The 22,087-nt window shown below is 42.6% G+C and overlaps 1 protein-coding gene across 1 annotated transcript; it reads right to left on the bottom strand.

The window, feature by feature from the left end:
• On the bottom strand, positions 1–14,896 carry LOC140997272 (uncharacterized). The gene is made up of 11 exons (XM_073467355.1): positions 14,739–14,896; positions 14,294–14,504; positions 14,077–14,230; positions 13,619–13,874; positions 12,886–13,212; positions 12,481–12,597; positions 5,073–5,186; positions 4,170–4,236; positions 3,854–4,082; positions 2,142–3,776; positions 1–11 (listed from the first exon to the last, which is right to left on the bottom strand). The coding sequence occupies exons 1-11, from the start codon at positions 14,894–14,896 to the stop codon at positions 1–3; spliced, it is 3,279 nt and encodes a 1,092-aa protein (XP_073323456.1).
• Between the last annotated feature and the right edge of the window lie 7,191 nt (positions 14,897–22,087).

The following is a 22,087-nucleotide window of genomic DNA, read 5'->3' as shown; positions in this document are numbered from 1 at the left end:
CTACAGTTCACCTGAAGAGCAGATTGTGGAATCACAATCTAACATTTTTGATAACCCACCTCTAGCTTTGCTTCACAATAGAGCTGTTAAAATATACTTTAACCTGTACGATCAAGCAACATTCAAAGGGTTATCTCTTAAATAGGGTATGAATCCTGACCTGAGAGTCTCCAGTTTACAGTGTGGACTCTTCAGTCCAACAGACAGCGGCTTCACTCCTGAATCCTGCAGGTCGTTGTTACTCAGGTCCAGCTCTCTCAGACTAGAGGACTGGGAGCTGAGAACTGAGGACAGAGCTTCACAGCTTCTCTCTGACAGATTACAGCCACTCAGCCTGAAGGACAGTTAGTGACAAAGACAAACACTGATACTGTTTCTGTCTTAAACAATATAAAACACATCACATTTCTATGGACTGGGTCTTTATAGTCTCAAGTATAGTGTTGCTTTCGTCAATGAAAATTATGACTAAATATCGTTGTCAATGAACCTTTATCATGTGACGAAAACTATAATGAAATATATAATGCAATATTGTTGACGAATAAAAACGGGACTAAATGTGGTTTACAAAATAAAAACTCTGCTAAAATATCTGTTCATTTTCGTTGACCAAAACGAGACGAGACGAAGTATTATTATTTTGCAATATTTCTGTTTCCTGAGTCTCAGTTCAGGGGCTGCATCAGGTTGCACTGCTCAGACGCAGGCAACATCACTTCCTCAATCCTCATGCGGCATTATTTAGAAGATGCAGCTGCGGTGGGTTAACGTTAACGACAACTCAAGACACAAAGTTAAGTCTGACAAAAAGAAAGGGGCCGGGATTCGTCTTTGAGAGAAAAAAGAAGAAACGACATTTGAACACACTTTCATTACATAGAAGTGGAAAAGAAAACCAAATGTGTTGTGGAAAAAGATGGGGAGAAATGCGGCCACAAAATCGCAGGGAAAAACACCACAAATCTTAAGAGACATCTCAAGGCATTCCATAATGAAATCGAGGTAAGTCAAGACATTAACGTAATGTTACTTTCTACTTTAGAAAGCTCATGCCAACTCATGAGGCTGTGGTTAATGTGTCACATTTTAACGTTGGCTTTAGCTTTAGACGTTAGCCACTGCAGCTGAAAACGACTGAGACATACGTGTGTGTGTGTGTGTGTGTGTGTGTGTGTGTGTGTGTGTGTCAAAACAAAACAAGGAATACATAAAAAAAAAATACAAAAAAGAAAATAAATAGAAAAAAGAATAATGAATAATAACATGAGGTGTGTGTGTGTGTGTGTGTGTGTGTGTGTGTGTGTGTGTGTGTGTGTGTGTTTGTGTGTGTGTGTGTGTGTGTACTTCTTGCATGTTTGGTAGGTAAAATAAATATGTTGTAAATTCAAATCAGAGGGTCTTCTGTGTCTGGAATTGAATGTATTCTTGAGTCTATAAGGTAACAATAATATAATAATAAGATAACCTTGTTTGACTTGTGAAATTAAAGAACATTTTGGTTTTGTCTATTCTATACTAGGTACTTGTACGATATTAACTGGGTTAAATAGAATTGCATTACTAAAAAGAGACTAAATTACAATTTTCGTCGACTAAAACTAGACTAAAATAGTCATGGATAATTCTGACTGAAATAAGACTAATATGCTCAGACATTCAGTCGACTGAAAGTTGACTAGACTGAAAAGAGTATAAACGTGACTGTCAACAATTAATGAAATGTCCTAGATTATACTCATATCTCTGGGATTGAGCCTGACATGAACTACAAAGAGACAGTTTTCTTCTATTTCATGGATGCATTCATCTGTAGAGGTACAATACAACTAAAGGAACAATATGAATGTTTTTCAACTGATCAACTGATCAATCTGATGACTAAATCTTTGGACTCTTATTTGATTGATATTTGATATTAGGAGATTCATTAGTGGAGAAAAACCCTACATGTGTGATACAGTATCTGCTCACTTACAGAGCTTTGTTGGAGGCTTTGACCACTGGCAGCAGCCTCAGAAGAGCCTCCTCTGAAGCACAGTATTTCTTCAGGTCAAACACGTCCAGATCTTCTTCTGATGACAGTAAGATGAAGACCAGAGCTGACCACTGAGCAGGAGACAGTTTATCTGTGGACAGACTTCCTGATCTCAGGTACTGTTGGATCTCCTTCACTAGAGAACCATCATTCAGTTCATTCAGACAGTGGAACAGATTGATGCTTCTCTCTGGAGACAGATTCTCACTGATCTTCTTCTTGATGTACTTCACTGTTTCCTGATTGGTCTGTGAGATACTTCCTGTGTGTGTCATCAGACCTCGTAGGAGAGTCTGATTGGTCTCCAGTGAAAGACCCAGGAGGAAGCGGAGGAACAGGTCCAGGTGTCCATTTGGACTCTGTAAGGCCTTGTCCACAGCACTCTGGTAGAGTTGTTTTGGTTCAGGTTTGTCTCTGAATAGTTTAGACCACCAGGAGGTTTGTTTTCCTTCTGCCAGCAGATTGACTCCAGATTTGATGAACGTCAGATGGACATGAAGAGCAGCCAGAAACTCCTGAACACTCAGATGGACGAAGCAGAACACCTTGTCCTGGTACAGTCCACTCTCCTCTTTAAAGATCTGTGTGAACACTCCTGAGTACACTGAGGCTGCTCTGATATCGATGCCACACTCTGTCAGGTCTGATTCATAGAAGATCAGGTTTCCTTTCTGCAGCTGCTCAAAAGCCAGTTTTCCCAGAGACTTAATCATCTTCCTGCTCTCTGGAGTCCAGTGTGGATCTGTCTCAGCTCCTCCATCATACTTGACCTTCTTCACTTTGGACTGAACCACCAGGAAGTGGATGTACATCTCAGTCAGGGTCTTGGGCAGCTCTCCTCCCTCTCTGGTCTTCAACACATCCTCCAGAACTGTAGCAGTGATCCAGCAGAAGACTGGGATGTGGCACATGATGTGGAGGCTTCGTGATGTCTTGATGTGGGAGATGATTCTGCTGGCCTGCTCCTCATCTCTGAATCTCTTCTTGAAGTACTCCTCCTTCTGTGGGTCAGTGAAGCCTCTGACCTCTGTCACCATGTCAACACACTCAGGAGGGATCTGATTGGCTGCTGCAGGTCGTGTGGTTATCCAGAGGCGAGCAGAGGGAAGCAGTTTCCCCCTGATGAGGTTTGCCAGCAGCACATCCACTGAGGTGGACTCTGTAACATCAGTCAGGATCTCAGTGTTGTGGAAGTCCAGAGGAAGTCGACACTCATCCAGACCGTCAAAGATGAACACAACCTGGAACTCTTCAAAGCTGCAGATTTCTTTGGTTTCAGTGAAGAAGTGATGAACAAGCTCCACCAAGCTGAACTTTTTCTCTTTCAGCACATTCAGCTCTCTGAAAGTGAATGGAAATGTGAACTGTATGTCCTGGTTGGCTTTGTCTTCAGCCCAGTCCAGAGTGAACTTCTGTGTTAAGACTGTTTTCCCGATGCCAGCCACTCCCTTCGTCATCACTCTTCTGATTGGTTCGTCTCTTCCAGGTGAGGCTTTAAAGATGTCTTCTTGTCTGATTGTTGTTTCTGGTCTGTCTGGTTTCCTGGATGCTGTTTCAATCTGTCTGACCTCATGTTCATCATTGACCTCTGCAGTCCCTCCCTCTGTGATGTAGAGCTCTGTGTAGATCTGATTCAAAAGGGTTGGGTTTCCTGCTTCAGCGATCCCCTCAAACACACACTGGAACTTCTTCTGGAGGTCAGATTTGAGCTGACGTCGACAAACTGCAGCAGCAGTTCCTGAATGAAACACAACACATCAGTGAGTGGATGTTAGTGTGAAGAAGAAAACAGTTTATTGAGGAAAATCCTCTTACTGCTCTGCAGACAGTCAGCCAGCTCCTCCTGCTTCATTCTCCTCAGGAAGTTCAGTGTGATCTTCAGAAACGCCTCTCTGCTGCTCCTCCTCTGCTCCTCCTCCTCACCGTCAAGCACCTCCTCATCCTCACTCTGCCTCTCTGAGCATTCTGGGTAATCTGGACTCAGAACCTTCTGGAACTTCTTCAGCTCGTTCTTCACAAAGGTGACAACGTTCTCCTCAAGATGCTGCAAAAGAGTAAAACTTCAAATGTAAAATGAGACATTTCATTTCATTTGCAGCTGAAGTAAAGTTGTTGTTGGACATTTACACACCTTAAATATGGAGTCCAGGTCTGTTGGATGCTGCTGGACAGACTGACCACTGAGAACCTGCTGAACTCTGCAGAGAAGAACATAAAGTACGATGATTTCAACCATCAACAGCTTCACATTTTTACATCACCTTTCTGCTTCTGGGGCCGTTTGATGGATTAGGTGAAACAGTTTTCTGGTTTTAATGATGACGCCTTTAATTGAGTTTCTAGTCGTCTACCCTGTTATTTACATTCCTGCCTATAACATGGTGTGATATAGTAATAAAGACTGAAGACTTCTTCTGTGAACACAAAATAATTGTTTCTCACTTTTTGAGCACAAATCAGTTAAAACTGTGTTAGTGAGCTCTTCTCCTTTGTCAATCTATCCACCTGACAGCTGTGGTATATCAGACGCTGATTAAACAGCGTGATTACTGCACAGCTGTTCCTGAGACTGGTCACAATGAAAGGCTACACTAGTGCAGTTGGCATGAACCATCAAACATTAATGCTAAAGCCCAGGACTCTGGACATTAACCATCCAACTTCCTCCCAACAGACTGAATCTATGGGCAACAACAAAATATGTTGTCATGGTCCACCTGCACTGATCCACACTTCCTCCAGTCAGAGTACTGAATCCCAGGAGGAACCAGAGAGAGATCAACATCTTTAGTCCACAAATGATTTGAACAGTTGATATCAAATCTGGAGGAAAATCATTTGCTCTCATTTGATCACTTGCTTCATGTATTAACTGTCGATTTCTGGAAAATCTTGAATACTAAATGTTCCTCTTTGAAGAAAACATTAAATCAGTGGAGTGTGAAAGTTGAGACCAGCTGACAGATCATTTTATGTCAGGACTTGATAGAAGGAGAGCTGCAGAACAACAAACTCTTCTGGTTTACATTCTTACCTTTCTTCAGCAGAGTGGTCTCCATCCTTGAAGTTAACAGGCCAACCCATGGACCAGTCACTCTTCATGGACACTCTGCTGGGTGCAGGAGAGTCTGTTCTCTGCTGCTGAACCCTGATAGAAACAGACAAACCAACGCACCTCTCAAACCTTCAACAACAACTTTACAGTCTGTTAGTATAAAAAAGAGACTTCAGTTAAATGGTGAACTTTAAGATCATTGCAGTTGAAAAATAAACTTGTCAGTGAAACTTTTTGTTACATAATTATCATTTTATTTTCTTATACATGACTTTCTTCTTCTTTCTCAGTGCATTTAAATATTTGAACTGTGGTTTAAATTCAGTTTTTTCATGTTTGTGTTGTGATGCACAATGTGCTGCAGAAATGAATCTTTTTATTAATGTTACAGTTTTATACTTTTACTAACATGTATGTCCATACCAATATATCCTAACAAGCTTAAATCAGCCATGTTGATGTTTAAGTCAGACTTCAATATAAATATGTTAATATTATCAAACAGGATGAAAACTGGCTTCAACACAACACACACAGAGCTTTGAGTGTGAATCATGATGGTGGAGTGATTTGAGTGCTGAGCTGTGACATGGAGAAGAGTCATGGACAGTTAGAGATCCTCATCTCACCTCTGAGCTTTGGTCTGGCTGTCATGTTGCCCACACAGAGTGGTTTTAGAGGGAGGGCCTCCCTCCTCTGTCTCCTCACACTGATTCATAGCAGAGCCCACACCTTCACACAAACACAACAACATGATTTATCAGCATTCCTCTCAGTCACATGACAAACATACAGAGTCTGACTGGAGGAAACTAATGAAGCTTTCTGACACCAAATGATAAAAACACAAATCTGACAGTTCAGAATGAAGTTTAAAGTAAAACCAGCTCAACATTTAGTTTCTGACCACAGAGACCACAAAGAGCAGTTAAGACGCTTCAACAAGCCAAAATGAATATTTCAGCTCAGCAGAAGCTGCTGAATTCACGTCCACATCAAGTCACACAGACTTTCTACCTTCATCTGTAGGAAACACTGGAGCAGAGCTCAGACTGTCAGTCCATTCATTGATCAGCTGATTGACAGATCATTACAGGACAGCAGTTTGAATGATTTACACTCATTTTTCCTGCAAAAATAACAAACATGAGCTTCAGACTTCTTCACTGTCCTTATAATTTAAACCTTTGTGCTGCTGGATGTCAGACTTATTAATAGTCGAGTCTAAACAGCTGATGGATTGTTAGAAAAACTGCTGAAACTAAGTTGATAATGAAGATAATGGTCAGCAGAATCCTGAACTGAGAGAGAAGAAGCTTCTTATTGATCCATCAGGAAGAATCAATTGAGTGGAAGCTGCAGCCAGGAAGCCAATCACAGAGCAGCTGGTGTAGTTCTGCTGTCAGTCCACTAGATGTCCTCAGTCATCTACAGTCACTACAGAGCTGCTCAGTAAACAGATAAACAGGCTTGTTTCCAGATGAACTGCTGACAGTTTCCCAGCAGCTTCAGTCTGTACAGGAAGTCACAGAAACACTCACTTCCTGTTAGATCTGATTGTGATGTATTAAAATGTGATCAGACCCAGATATCAGATTATAAACAGTCTACACTTGTTTTAATTATGACAGGGTCGCCTGTTTAAACACTTCACAGACGATCTGTGAGTCTGTTTGTGGTTCAACCTCCATTTTACATAAACTCTCATCATATCAGTGTTTTGCTGTTTATGAATCAGCTGAGCAGACATGTTGCTCCTAAACTACATCAATACATTGAATGCATTAACAGTCAAACAGGAGAAAGAAGTACAAGACTTCATTATTGATCTGTCAGATTTTTAGACTGTCAGGGATTCACATCTGTACACATGACATATTGTATTTGATTCACTGTTGTGTGTGTAGATCAGAGAAGTCAGAGAATTAACAGCTGATCAAGGTTCAGTCAAAGAATAACAAGTTTCCAGGCCGTCAGACCGGTTCTGACGGGACCTCATCTCTCAGCAGTGAGTCAGCTCAGATTACAGTCCAACTTGTCTCCTGCTGCTGATTAAATCAAACTCAACATGAAAAGGTTCATTTTAGCCGAAAAGTAACATATCAGAGAACAATTAGTGAATTAATTCATGAATAATTAAAACAGTAATTAACAGTGTTGAAAGGATTCATCACTGCTCTCGTCTACAAGCTCATCATGTATCCACAAAATATAACAAATGACAGCAGAGTTTCTTCATCAAAGGTGTGTCATGTTACCTGTCAGAGTTCTCACCTGTTAAAGTCCAGATGAGGTCAAAGAGTCATTCTTCCTTCGTCTGCAGACACTGACAGACGCTGCTGGTGTCTGTGTTCATCTGACCGACAGCCGTCACATCCTCATACCTTCAAATACAAATCCAGACGCGTCAATGACGTGAGAGCAGAAACCCAGTGTGAGCTGTAGTGCTGCCAGTCAGCAGCAGGTGTCAGTGTTACAGAAGGTCTGTCAGTCAGCGCTCTGATGGGAGAGATTTCACAGCAGTTAGACACACTGACAGAGATCCAGAGTCCAAACTGCAGGAACAGTGAAGCCCGAAAAGAAGAAGAGAAAGAAAAACAGGCTGATTATTGAATGAGGGAGAGAGAACAGTCTGTAAACTCATGACAACACGTGACAAACACAAAGTGCATCAACAAAGAGACAGAGAGGTGGACTGAAACCAACCAGCAGATATCTGACACACATTTACAATAAAGTTGCCTCTTTCAAATGTTTGCTCTGTTTTCATTCATTAACAACACCATTAATGTTTGGTGGCTGAATTTAAAGGAGTCCTTCACATGTTGTCACATTTCAGTATCTTAATACAAAACTCACATGCTGTATGTGTGTTGAGAGAGTCGCCGCTGATCATGTGTTCTGCTAAACTGGACTTTCTTTCATTGTCACATTATAATAATAATAAAATCACAATCAGCTGATCAAACTTTGATGAGCACATGATTTTGGCTCGGTCTCTCTTGTTGAAACTAAACTTCTCTCCACAAACATGTCACATTTAGAAAAAATACATCTTTATTTTAAAAGCTGCTTCAGAAATAATATCATTCTTGTTGGTGGACTAAGAGACTGGACTGTTTGTAAAAAATGTACATTTTCACAAGTACTGTACTTAACTACTTGACAACTTAACTTTGACATACTTGTACACTGTATTACTCCGGTTAGTGCCAAAAGAAACGACTACTTTATGAGCAGGTGAAGAGCTGAAAATATTCCAAATATAGCGCACAGTTACAGTGCTACAAACTGGGACAGTGCTGAGCGCTGTCTACTGCCGGTACACTGACAAGGCATAAGTACAGCTCCACTTCAAATACCAAAATCCAATTGATTAAGCATGATTTATATTATTATTAGTTGTTTGTAGCAACCCCAGTAGAAACAAGAATGTGAGCCTTGACTGATATTTTCAAGGTGTTTAAAAATTAGTGAGTTGTTAACACTTTAAAGAAGTTTAAATAACATTATTTTGTAACTATCAGTATGAAGCTGGCTAACAGGAGGTTTGAAAACTGTTCTTATCCTGTTATTGTGTACAAAATACAACCTGTTCTGTTTTTGACTATGGTGTATTTTGAAAAAGACCAATAAACCATTCAAGTTCTTACACAATGATGATGTCCTCTTAGTTACATTCTATACATCTTTACACTTGAACAATTTTAATGACACCACCCATTGTTATTTTACACCTCACTTTCTAGTGTTATAAATGTGCTGTGATTGGTTATGGAAGACACAATTCTTTATCAAACATTGGATTGTTTTAATCTCTTCCTTCGTTATAAAAACAGAGCTCAGGAAACATACGGAGCATTGAGGTTACAACCATCATAATGATACACTATACAGTAGCCTACTTGGTCTTCTTGTCTAATTGATCATAACATTAGATTTATGATGTCATTGCCAGTCAGTGTGGTTGCTCTCCAGGGTGCTATTGTCCTTGTTAGAGATGGATACATTTTTTGTGTTACCATTTAGGTGATGCCAATAAGAGATCAGTTTATTTTTGTTTGAACTTTACCCTAAAGCAAAATACCAAAAACATGTAACAATCAAACTTTGTTATGAGCAACTTTTGAAGCCTTTACAGTTTGACAAGTTTAATATTAATTGAAGGATAATAACTCTAGCCCAAAAAGAATCATTTTGTCGAACTTGTACAACTATTTGAGTCAAACATTTCTTATTTTCTAGCTAACAATAGCTATCAATACTTAATGATGAGTTAATTTACTGACAGATTGCTAAAACTGAAAACAGTAAGTTATACAGTCTTTTGTGATTATTTTGGTTTAAATAGAGACACAAGATAATCACACAAATATGAAAAGTAATATGTACATTATGCTGTAAAAACATGTACTCAAGTACCAAATGTACTACATGATTTGTATGCTTTTGTCCATTTAAACTGCCTCAAATAACTGTGGACGAACCATGTCCCTCAGATGAAAATATAAATCAAGTTGCTGGGACATGGTAGATGGGAACTCCAAGCTTGATTCGTCCATTATTATTGTGCACAAATCAAACACGTCCACATCACATGGGACTGAACTTAAACATGTGCAGCTTTCTTTACATGTGGTCAAATCTTCAGTCAGTGGAACAAGACAGTCTTCTGCACCCCAAAGGTGAGGGGCCATGTACATGACATGAGGTATCCCACTGGGCACGTTGGTGTTCTTGGAGGGCCTTATACGGTGAGCATTCCAAACACCCCAGATGTCATTTGATACCTCTTGTTGAGGAAACAGGAACGATTAAGTCACAGCTGGCATACAGCGCATTTTTAAACAGTGATTAGGGCCTAGTGAAATATAGTCCTCTTTATTCTCTGCCTCTGCAGTGGGTAAGAAAAACAAAAGTTTGTTTTAAGACAATAAAAGTAGCTTAAATTGCATTGTGATGTGTCTTATTTTCACAACAGTCTAAAGAACACACATCACACACATTAAATAAACATAAACTCACAGTGGCTTAAATCTCTAAGACTATGTGAAGGTAATGCAGAGTTGATGGTACAGTTTCTGGGTTTCTTGCTGTGATCATAATATAAGCTATTTACCTGAATGATTGGCATGAAACAGAACTGTGACAGAGCTTTGTCAACGAAATCCCCAGCGAAGAATCCCTCATCCTTCAGTTCTGCTAGAAGCGTGATCCAGGGTTCGATTCCTTCTTTTCTCATCACTCCCCACCAGCTCTCAATTCTCTGGTTCGCGGTACTTGCCCCTGTGATGTAGCTTCTCTCCGCTGCTCTGTCATCCACGTCATTTCTCTGTCCAAAGTCACTCTTTCTTTGCTGACAAAAACTCAAGAACATGTACTCTTTGGAGCTAACCAACACACTCCGTTTATTTTCTCCCCTCCTCCACGAACTCTGTAACAGCAACAATGTCGCCTCTTGAAGACGTCACACTCGCACGCCCCACTCCTACATGCGTCCCCTCTTACAGTAGGAAATGACCTCATTTCACAATACACAATGAAATAGAATACACTGGGGGGAAAAAAAGGTTTGCATGTAAAACACAACACATATAGCCTAAAGAGGCCATGAAGCAATTATCCAATAAACACAACTGTAAAATACAGCCTAGATAACCCACAACAATAGAAGCACAAACACACAAAAAAAAACCGCTGGTGATTCAGGCGAATCACCAGCACCTGAACCAGGACCAATATCACAGTTCACGTCCTTGCCAAAGAGGAAAACGCCCGCAGGGCTACTGGGCGTGGTAGCATCCCCCTGCAGAGCATTGGGTGGGGAAGGAGAGAGGAGGTTTCTAGACAGGCCGTCCAAGGGAAAAGCCACACGCAGATTGTAGCTAGGGGGGCTCCTCCCCAAATGGGCTACTAATCTGATAAGTGACTCCCACCCCATCATCCCTGTCCATTTGCCGTTGCACCAAGTAAGGTCCCTTCCAGCTGGGAGCCAGTTTACGGCGGACTCTGTGGGGTCATTCAACCATACAAGGTCCTTGACCTTGTAAGGTTTGTGCCTCAACATGGTATCATAGAAAGTCTTTTGTTATCTGCTTGCCACAATGTTGTTGTCCTTTGTCTGACTAAAAGCAGTGTCCAAGCACCTGAAGAGAGAACTAGCTCCTTAGAACTAAGTCCTCCGGGGACCCATCCATTGGCCTGCCTTGCACCAGTGGCCCCAGCACCACATCCACCGGCGTCCGGGTCTCCCTGCCGTGTGGTATTATACACTGGTATTGTATGCAAAAGCAACCTGCAACAGGAAAGAGTCCCACTCCCCCTCACATGACAAGAGCGTTTTAGCCAACTGGTCGATAAGTGTTCTATTAAACCTATTATATATTTGTCACACCGCGGTGAGGGGTGTCTCGTCTTGGGAAGTTTTTGTCTTGTGAATTTCATGTTTTATTTTGAAAAGTAACTCTCCTCTCATTTCAGGTCACTTGCCCTTCCTCTTGTGTCACTGGTCTGACGTCTCCCCTGATCCCTGATTGTTTTCACCTGGTCCCCAATTATCCTCTTGTGCTTATAGTCTGCGTCTGCCCGTTGTCTTGTGCCAGAGTATCATGTTCGTTCGTGTGACTCCAGCTCCCATGGTCCATGTTCTCGTCAAGTTCTCTACAGCAGTGTCTAAGTTGGTATTCTTGTTTTTCTTTTCTCCTCTTAAGAAGAGTGATTTTGAGTTGTAATTTTTCCAGAGCAGTGTTAAAGCTAGTCTTGATTTATAGCCTTTTGTTTCCCTCTGTTGGAGTGGTTTTTTGTTCATACTTTATATTTTTTTTCCTAGAAGTAGTGTAGCCTAATTTTGTAATCCCTGAACCTCCCTTTGTGTGGAGCGCCTTTTGTTGTTTAAATTTTCATAGCTAAGTATCCTCGTCAGAGTAGACCAGTTTTCAGCCTTTTTGTTTCCTCTTTGGAGTGATTTTCTGTTGTTTTATTTTTTTGTTCTCCCTGTCCTTTTCCCAGAGAAGTTAGAGTTGACAGCCTGTTTGTTTATCACTCGATCTTAAGAGCCGAGAAGTAAAATCATAGAAATAAAGCCTGCTTGATCTGCAATTCCTCTGCATCTGAGTCCTCCTTTTAGCCCAGGCCTGACAATATTATACCATCAGACTTTGGATTGTATGGAGTGGTATGAGTTTTCTTCACACCCAGCACCCTGCACAAATGTTTTACCATATCTGATTCAAACTGTCTCCCCATATCTGTGTGCAGCGTTTCCATCACACCATGTTCCAAAATGTAATTCTGAAAGAGACACTCAGCAACTGTGGTGGCTTTTTGGTCAGTGACGGCATACAGGTTAACGAACTTACTGAAATAGTCCTCAACAACCAAAACATACCAGTTGCCTTTAGCGGTGACCGGCAACTCAAGTATGTCGGCTGCGACACGTTGGAAAGGCCTCTCCGCCTGTGAAGTTCTTATAGGGGCATGGTGTCGGGGTACTAGGGACTTCCTCCTTTGACAGGCATAACACTGATCACACCAAGCTTTAATGTCACTGTACATAGTAGACCAATAACATACACCTCTGGCATGAGCCAAGACCCATTCATAGGCAAGGTGAGCTGTCAAAGGTGCGCCATGCAGGACCTCGGGGACCAAGACAGCAGGGACCACAACTTGTGTTGTTCGCCCCTCATCAGACAGCCACACAACCCTGCACAACAGTCCATCAATTAAAGTCAGCCGGGGAAACTCATGCCACAGTGTCTTTAAACCCCGACCAGCATCCTTTAACCTCCACCTAGGGGGTCTCTGACCCTCCTCCAGCCAGGCCAACACCTGTCTGATGTCAGCGTCACTCTGTTGGAGCTCCCTGACATTGGAGCCATTGTGTGACAGAGTGTAGACTAAGGCCCGGTCCACACAAGCCTGGAGGTCGGAAGGCAAATGGGGGCTGGGGCTGGGGCCAGAGCTGGCGTCTGCTGTAGGGGCCGTGGTGGGGACAGGAGTCTCTATGGCGCACACCGTGTTGGGGTCATTGTCCATAACGGTTTGGGTACCTGTGTGCATGAGAGTGTGGGTAGCATCAGGGGCATCATCATCCAGTAGCTCTGCACTGAGGTCGGGTCTGCGTGAAAGAGCATTCGCGTTAGTGTGTTGATTTCCACTTTAGTGCACAATTACCCAGTAATAAGGGTCCAGTTCCAGGGCCCAGCGGCCGCGACGCCCTGTTCTGTCACTATCAATGGGAAGTCGTCGGAGGCCCAACAACGGCCGGTGATCTGTAACAACGGTGAACGGGTGAAGACCCAAATAGTGTCTGAAATGACAGACAGCCCACACTATCGCCCACAGCTCCCTGTCGTACGTAGACCATCGTCATTCGGCTGCTTTGAGGGAGTGATTAGCATAAGCCACCACTTTCTCCAGACCGTCAGCATCTTGTGCCAACACTGCCCCCACAGCCACCTGGGAAGCGTCGGTGTATAGAATGAAATGGTGGGTGAAGTCTGGGTGACTCATTATAGGTATACACCATGCAGATGTGCCACGGCAGCCCCTTTAACACCAGCTCCATAACCTGCTGGAATGTCGCTGGTGCATTTGTGAGCCCCATGGGCATGGATCTGAACTGGTAGAGGCCCTGGCCGGTGGTGAAGGCGGTCTTTTCCCGGTCCTCCTGCGCCACCTCCACCTGCCAGTAGCCATCTGAAAAGTCCAGGGTGCTGAACCAGGTGGCCCCTGCTAGGGCGTCAAGTGTATCATCAATCCGTGGCAGTGGGTGGGAGTCTTTTATTGTCACAGCATTGAGACCCCTATAATCCACACAAAATCTCCATGTATTATTCTTCTTCCTGACGAGAACCACAGGAGAGGACCAAGGGCTGCAGCTCTCCTCGATGATGCCATCCTCCAAAAGGAGCTGGACCTGTCTGTTTTTTTCCCTCCGCTTGTCGGGGGAAGGCCCACTGCTTTATTGGGGGGTGCTTACCTGTTTGAATGTGGTGTTTGATCAGGTTGGGGTTGCCTGTTCCTCCCCGTGCAGGGCTGAACACTCCCTGATGCTTCCCCAGCAAGGCCTGCAGCTGCTGCCTCTGATCGTCGGACAGCGGACAATCAGCTACATCAGGTAGGGGGGCATCCACCTGTCAAGCATCAAAAACCTCTGCAGGGGTGAGTATGTCACATTCATTAACATGGTGAAATACCCCCAGGTGAGAGCCAGGGCGCAGTTTCAGTTCTTGGTCGGTCGGGTTGAGTAGCCGTGCCACAGTGCATCCATTCTTCACTGGCGCTACTGTGCGTGCGACCACCAGTCCCATGTTGTCATGCACCTCAGGCTCTAAATAGCCCAGGTAAGAGTCAATAGTTGGTCCAGCAATACGGGGGGGCTCCACCTGAACAGGGACAATCATTTCACTGAAAGGTGGAACAGTAGCATCAGTAGACATAGAGATGTTACAACATTTTGGAATAAAGTCTGTAGCCTGCAAGAGAGGAATGTTAATGTCTCCTATGCTGAGAAGCCCATGACCCACATCCATAATTGCATGACTCTGCCGCATGAAATCAAAACCTGGGAGGGAGATCGAAACCTCACTCCCCGCCGTGGCTGACGTTCCTCTGCGAAGTGTGGCCCACTCGGGCCCTCACTGTCCAGCCGGCGCGGCGATAAGCCAGCCGTGGTGTCTCGGGTCCCCCACTCTCGTGGAGACCATTCCCTGTCGCCGTATCCTCCCTGAATCCTGCGCTGTGGAGACCGGCCTCTCGTGCGGTCGTCCATCCAGAAGTCCCTGGAGGTGGACCTGCATCTAAACCCGCTACAATTGCAGTGACAGGCACGCCGTTGCTCTCTGCGCTCCCCCGGGCTCAGCTGACAAGCCCCAGGAAAAGAGGAGCCACGACTGCCACACTCAGCCCCACATGGATGTGCTCCCTGTCCATCGTGTAGCTTTGGCCCCTCTACTGCCTCTACCTTAAACCTTAGAGAAGGTGAGCTCGATTTGCTTACCCAGCTGTCCAGGAATAATATTAATATTATTAATTAGTATTTTGTGCACACGTTATAGCTATATTGTGGCCACATTTTTTTTTTTTTTGACCATGTCATGTCTGGGGCTCCGTACAAAACATTTCTGGAGCTTCACAGTAAAACAGAGTTGCAGCGTTCTGCTGAACAACTGAAGCAGCTGGAGATGATTTAAACATCAGGTGTCTCCATGCAGCTTGTCTGCTGTGATGTCTGTAATGTAAAGTGATGTGAAAAGACGTTATTTCAATCAGGAGAGACACGTGAATGAGAAAGTCAAATGTTTATTCTGACAGATGATGTGAGATAATGAAGTGTTGACAGAAAGTCTTTGGCTCTTCGACTCTACAGGGAGATTTTGTAATGGAGGTCCGTCTGCACGTAGCAGCAGCTCTATCCACTCATATACACATATTTACAGATAATAACTCAAAGAAGACAAATGAGAAACTTCAATGATGAACCACAAATCAACTAAATAAAAGCTGTCTGAACAAAGATCATAATTATGATGATCTATATGCATGTGTGTGTGGAGCCTGATTTTATTGTATATACAGGCTGATTGTTGTGAGAAAACAATCAGATCACAAAGTTCAGAAAACTGAAATCTGAACGTTCAAAACATATTTAAAGAGATTTAAAACCACTGATGTGCAGCACATTGACCAAGAAGAGACAACACAACTAACCCATTTCTGTTCCTGTGATTTACAGAGAGAGTGTGTGTGTGTGTGTGTGTGTGTGTGTGTGTGTGTGTGTGTGTGTGTGTGTGTCCCTCCTACAGAGACACTGAGGAACCAGTTGACCAGAACCAGAGTCCAAACCCAGGGTAAAGAGGTTGAGTGAATGTGGTGTTGAAGGTGTGGAGGTGGATCAGTGAGTCAGAGGAGACTCTGTAGAAGGACAGAGTGCCAGCAGGACAGTCCACATACACTGCTACTCTGTTAGAGACAGAGGAGGAGGAGGAGGAGGAGGAGGAGGAGGAGAGGACTGTTCTTGTCTTATTGTGCCAGACAGAGTAAGGACCATCATCAGAGCAGTCCAGACTCCAGGACTGATTATTCGCTCCAAACCTACAGTCCTCACTGTTTCCTCTCCTGCTGATTCCTCTGTAACTCACTGATATACGAACCCCTCCTCTCCACTCGACCTCCCAGTAACAGCGACCAGTCAGACCATTTCTACACAGCAGCTGAGTCCAGCAGTCAAACCTCTCTGGATGATCAGGATATGGCTGCTTCTCTCTCACATATGTCACCTTCCTGTTGTTGTCAGACAGTTTGAGGTTTGTGTGCACTGTGTTTGTGTCCACTGTGAGTTCACAGACATCTGATGGAGAGAACAAGACACAATACAGCAGCAGTTTATCATCTAACACAGCTGATGGTTTATTTGTTGCTTTATTAACAGACTGACTGTTAATTAGATCAAAACTTCACAGTGACTCATCTTTTTGGATCTTCTTTCAAACTGACAGTTGAATGCAGATACACAAGCTTTAGATTTAAACTACTTTAACATGTGCTGCCTTGTTTTCATCAGTCAAAGTGAACACACACTTACACTTCCTCACACCAGGTTTCAGCCTCTGCTCTCCACCATGTTTCACCCTGGAGGAAGAAACAAAGTCAGAATGAACCTTCAGAAGCTTCCTCATCAATGATCTTCATAAAGCTTCACTCAGATCACCATGAAGACAAAACAGCTGCATTTATAAAACACACTTCATACACACACATCAAATATTCACAAACAACAACTAAATAATTAAAGGTCAGCTCAAGAAAACTACGTCCAGTCATCCACCTGAGTCTCTGGCTGCAGAAGTGTGGATCAGGTCTGTTGTTGATTATTTGGGTGAAACTGTGTCTACAGATAAAGCTGCTCTCAGCTGGAAAGATTTTCTGGTCACAACAAATAAAGACTTTGTAGGCGAGCCTTCATCCGAACAGAACAACAGGTTCTGGTTCTGTAAATGTTTGCATCATCTCCTTCCTAACTTGCACCGTGTCTTGAATTAGCTACAGGAAGGGAGCAGATCCATTTTCTGATATTCATATTTACTGGTACATATTTAGATAAATAGTCCACAACTACATGGATGCAGTCAGAGTCCTTGTTGCATAATATAACTAAGCTCTTATTATTTTGAGCTTCTCTGTTCTGGTACATGGCGGCCTGGTAACACACTTTCTCATATATTACATATACTAAACTATGTGTCTGACAACTTTTGAGGTCACTCCAGCAGAATATTGATTCATATTTGATCAGCTCTGCCTCATTTTACTGTTATAACCCTTTTCCACTGGTCAAAAATCCCACTTAAACCTGCTAAGATCAGCTTTTGTGTGCAGTGGGAATGTGTAAACTCTGCATTTACACCCGGGTCAGTGACTCTGCAGTAGACAGGTTTTTATCACCTCAGCTTGGCTTTGATCTAAACGTAAGATCCGGGCGAACACGCTAAATTCTGCCGCATGAAGTGATGACGCGTTATCAACATCCGGTGGTGCTGCGTAAGGTCAAGGTCAAATTTATTTATATAGCACATTTAAAAACAACCAAAGTTGACCAAAGTGCTTCACAGGTTCAGGAATTCACAGAACAAATAGATACATCAAACAAGCAGGAAATACAAAAAAGAAAAAAAAACAGTATGTGGAGGCAAGATGCAGTTTTAATTTGCAGAGGCAAAGAGTTCCACAATTTAGGAGCAGCCACTGAAAACGCTCGGTCACCTTTACTCTTCAGTTTGGCTCTTGGGACGTTGAGAGCCATCAGAGAGGACGACCTCAGAGCTTTAAATGGAGAATAAATGTTGATAAGCTCACATAGATATGGAGGTGCCAAGCCATTTAAAACCTTAAAAACAAACAATAAAACCTTAAATCAATTCTGACGCGGACAGGAAGCCAGTGGAGAGAAGCTAAAACTGGAGTGATGTGCTCATGCCTTCTCATCTTAGTTACAAGCCTAGCAGCAGCATTTATCACCAGCTGTAGTCTACTGAGAGAGGACTGATTCAGACCCACATACAAAGAGTTGCAGTTATCAAGTCGAGTCGTTACAAATGCGTGTATGACTGTTTCAAAGTCTTTAAGGGGCAGATACGGCTTAAAGCTCTGGTCTACGATCTGAGAAAGATTTGAAAAAAACCCCCTCCCCTCCAAGCTCGTATCGCTCTCCCCTCGGAGCCTCCCTCAACAAGCAACAAGAGCAACAAGCACGAAAGAAGAAAGAAGCAAGAAACCAAATACAGCGCCAGCTTTGAATGCAGAGTAACGATGTCGGATTCACAGGTAAAGTTATTACAATGCATGTTGAAACTAATATAAATCTTACATCTTACAATGTCAACAGCCAAGCTAGCGTAACGTCATTAGCATGTTACAGCTACGTCAGTTACAGCTACGTAACAAGTTACTATTTATCAACAGCTAAGTTAGCCACTTCTAAAAGTTATTGAGGGCCAAGAGACTAACAGATGCTGCCGTCAGCTTTAATCACAACGATCGCTTCCACATTGTGGCTGAAAAATAAACCTGCATGAGCCTCGGACCAGCTGTGTCCCAGCTGTTGTCTGAGTAGCACCAGACCGCGACACAAACGTGCCCCGTAATCTCTTGTTTATGACAGATAAGACACACAAATACACACATCGTAACGTATATGATAATCCATCATATTGATTTAGCAAAGGCTTCGTTGAAAACAAACGGACAAGACCGGGAGGAGGGTTAGCAGAACAGTTGAGTAGTGACCGGGCGAGAGGTTGTTATGGAGAAATAAATCCAGGCAGGATGAATGAAACCCCAACGCGAAGCGGGGGGGTTCATTCATCCATTCATTCATCTTACCTGCATTGCTGCTTCATTTAGCTGCCACGAGCAAATAAATAGGCTGATTTGGTGTAAACATGATAGCAATTTTAGCTTACAATGCTACCATAGAGGCTAACGTCTCTGTCGAACAAGTAAACAAGTGTTGACAAAACTGCAGAGACAGAAATTGTTTCCACGCCATCTAATAACACAGAAACAAACTAACGGCAGCTTTCATAGTCATAAGCCAGCATCGGCATGAAAGTTATCTGTGTCACAACATCCACAATAAAGACGAAAGGTTACCTGCTCAAACAAACCTCTTGCCCGCTTGTAGTTTCAAATGTGGAAGTGGGTCGGGACGAGGCGTGAGCAGGAGCAGGAGAGTGAGCGAGGGGATTGGATGGAAAAATTGACCAATAGCAGCCATCCGGACTGGCTGCTATTGGTCAATTTCTTTTCAGTTTTGCAGGCGCTAGAGAGATGGATTTATTTGGTTCCTTTTGCTCTTCACATTGTAGGTCGTACTATTGGGCCATAACCACCATCTAAATAATGTTAATAATAATGATCAATATTTCAAATCATAGACCATAGCTTTAACTATGGCTAATAGTCAGAGTTGGAAAAAGCTGGTTTTGACAACAGAACTGATTTGCTTGTCTAGCTTAAAAGCACTGTCAATAATCACACCCAAATTCCTAGTAAATGGTCGAACGTAGGACCAAAGAGGGCCAAAAGTGCCAGCACAGCCCTCCAGCTGACCAGGATGACCAAAGACAACAGCTTCTGTTTTGTTTTCATTAAGACAGAGGAAGTTCAGATCCAGCCAGGTTTTTAAATCACTCAAGCAGTTAAGCAAGGGCTGCAGGGAGTCTGAATCATTAGGTTGAAATGGCAAGTAGATTTGTACATCATCCACAAAGCAGTGAAAGGAGATGTTGTTGTTTCCCAAGAGCAGCATATACAATGAGAACAGTAGAGGACCCAAAACAGCCCCTTTGGGCACCCCGCAGGAGAGAGGGGCCACAGAAGAGGAAAATTCACCAATTTTGACAGAGTAACTCCTTTCTGACAAATATCATCTGAGCCATTCAAGGGCAGTACCCTTAATGCTCACACACTTTTCAAGACGAGATAAAAGAATCGAGTGATTGACAGTGTCAAAGGCAGCAGTCAGATCTAAAAGCACTAAAACAGCCGAGTTTCCTGAGTCAGCAGTTAAAAGAAGATCGTTTAGCACTCTTAGGGGGCAGTTTCAGTACTATGGCGACGCTTAAAGCCAGACTGAAACTTTTCATGAATAGTAAAATCACGCAAAAGGATTGTAATTGATTAAAAACAATTTTCTCCAAGACTTTAGCCAAAAATGGAGTTTAGCAATCGCCGTAAATATGGAAGTAATTTTGGTCTGTTCAATTCAATTGAAAAAAACTTTATTTGTCCCCAGGGGGCAATTCAAGGTAAGGCACGTGGAACAGTTATACACAACACAACACAACACAACACTTAAGAGATATACAACACAATGTTGTCTGTTGTTATTTTCTCTTCTGTTTAACTGGTGTTGTTTACTCGATCCGGCGCATTCATGATGTGAATCATGACGTCAGTGACATACAACGTAACGCTTCAGATACAAATCACAGAGAGGCTGCGTTGCCTGCAGGAAGTGGGAATGGGGTCATTAGGCGATCATTGTGTTGACCTGCTAGTTTTGGTGGAAAAGCAGCATTAGATTTGAGTTTCATGAGCAGTGTTTGTTCAGATGACACTTTCTTTTTCGACCCCACTTCACTGAGTGAACGATGTGTACATTTGTTTTGCTCTGAGATGCTGCTGCTCTGTAACAACATCTAGTGGCAGTAAATCTCAGACATTTGACCTCGAAGCCAGGGTCACTCAGGGCGGGCATAATTCAAATGGACACAGTTTGCATTTTGTAGTGATGAAAAACTGTATTTCTGTGTTTTACTCACATATATCACACATCTAAATAAGGTAACAACACATATTCTGGTCTAATTCATTATAATTTGAAGAAAATGTTAAAAGGAAAAAGCCTCTATGTCCATTTTTAAACACTTTTAACAAATATTGATAATTAAAAGAAGCCAATTTTTTTCACTTTCTGATTTTAATCACAGAACAGACATTAATTGAGACAAAGGTCGACCAGACAGATTTTAAAGAGCTCTTGTTGTCTGTTCATACCTGAGAGTGTCCAGTCTCCAGTCTGGATCCTCGAGTCCAGCCGACAGCAGCTTCACTCCTGAGTCTCCTGGATGATTGTAGCTCAGGTCCAGCTCTCTCAGATGGGAGGGGTTGGATCTCAGAGCTGAGGCCAGAGAAGTACAGCCTTCCTCTGTGATCAGACAGCCTGCCAGCCTGGACACACACACATACACACAGAGCTGAGGGGTAATGCAAACTTGTGTGATAATTCTCTGTGGGTTTGTCACTTTGACATTTAAACTATTGTTGATGTAAAAATACTGATTAGAGTTGCTTTAATTAAAAAATAACATCACAATCTATTTTATTCCAATCACGATCCGCAATCTAAATTGTGACCTTATTCATCAATTTTAAAATGCCCTGTTGTTGAAATAGCTTATGAATTTCTCTATTTACACCATTAAAACACAATATTTCATTAAAGATAGTTCTTGTTTGGCACAAGCTCCTCCTCCACCATGGTGCTAGCTATAGAGTGGTGTAATTTATAGTCCAAAAACAAAGAAATCAGTTAGCATGTTAGCATGTCCTGTCCCGTGGACTCAAAGTCTGAGTTTGTTGAATGTGTTTTCAGTTAAATGTGTGAAATAAAGTGTGTGGTTACCACAGGCTGAAGACATTTACACGTTTTGTTCTACAACATAAAACACATCATTAAATGTCCCACAGTTTAATCATGAAGCTCTTCCATGTGTTGAAAATTGTTAGCTTTTCCTAACAAGCTACAAGTTAGCTACAAAGATATATCATCACGACCAATGAGAAGGGATTCTTCCAATCAGCATATCCATCATGTTGGCTGCATCACTCTATTGATTTTTTCATATATCGCTGATCTGCTAGTAAATGAGGTTCTGTGAAGTTTGGAAATGGAAGTACGAGGACTCTAAATACAACAACCTCTATGG

The sequence above is a fragment of the Pagrus major genome, chromosome 1, assembly GCF_040436345.1.
Source record: "Pagrus major chromosome 1, Pma_NU_1.0".
Lineage (NCBI taxonomy): Eukaryota > Metazoa > Chordata > Actinopteri > Spariformes > Sparidae > Pagrus > Pagrus major.
This window is presented reverse-complemented; position numbering and strand designations above follow the sequence as displayed.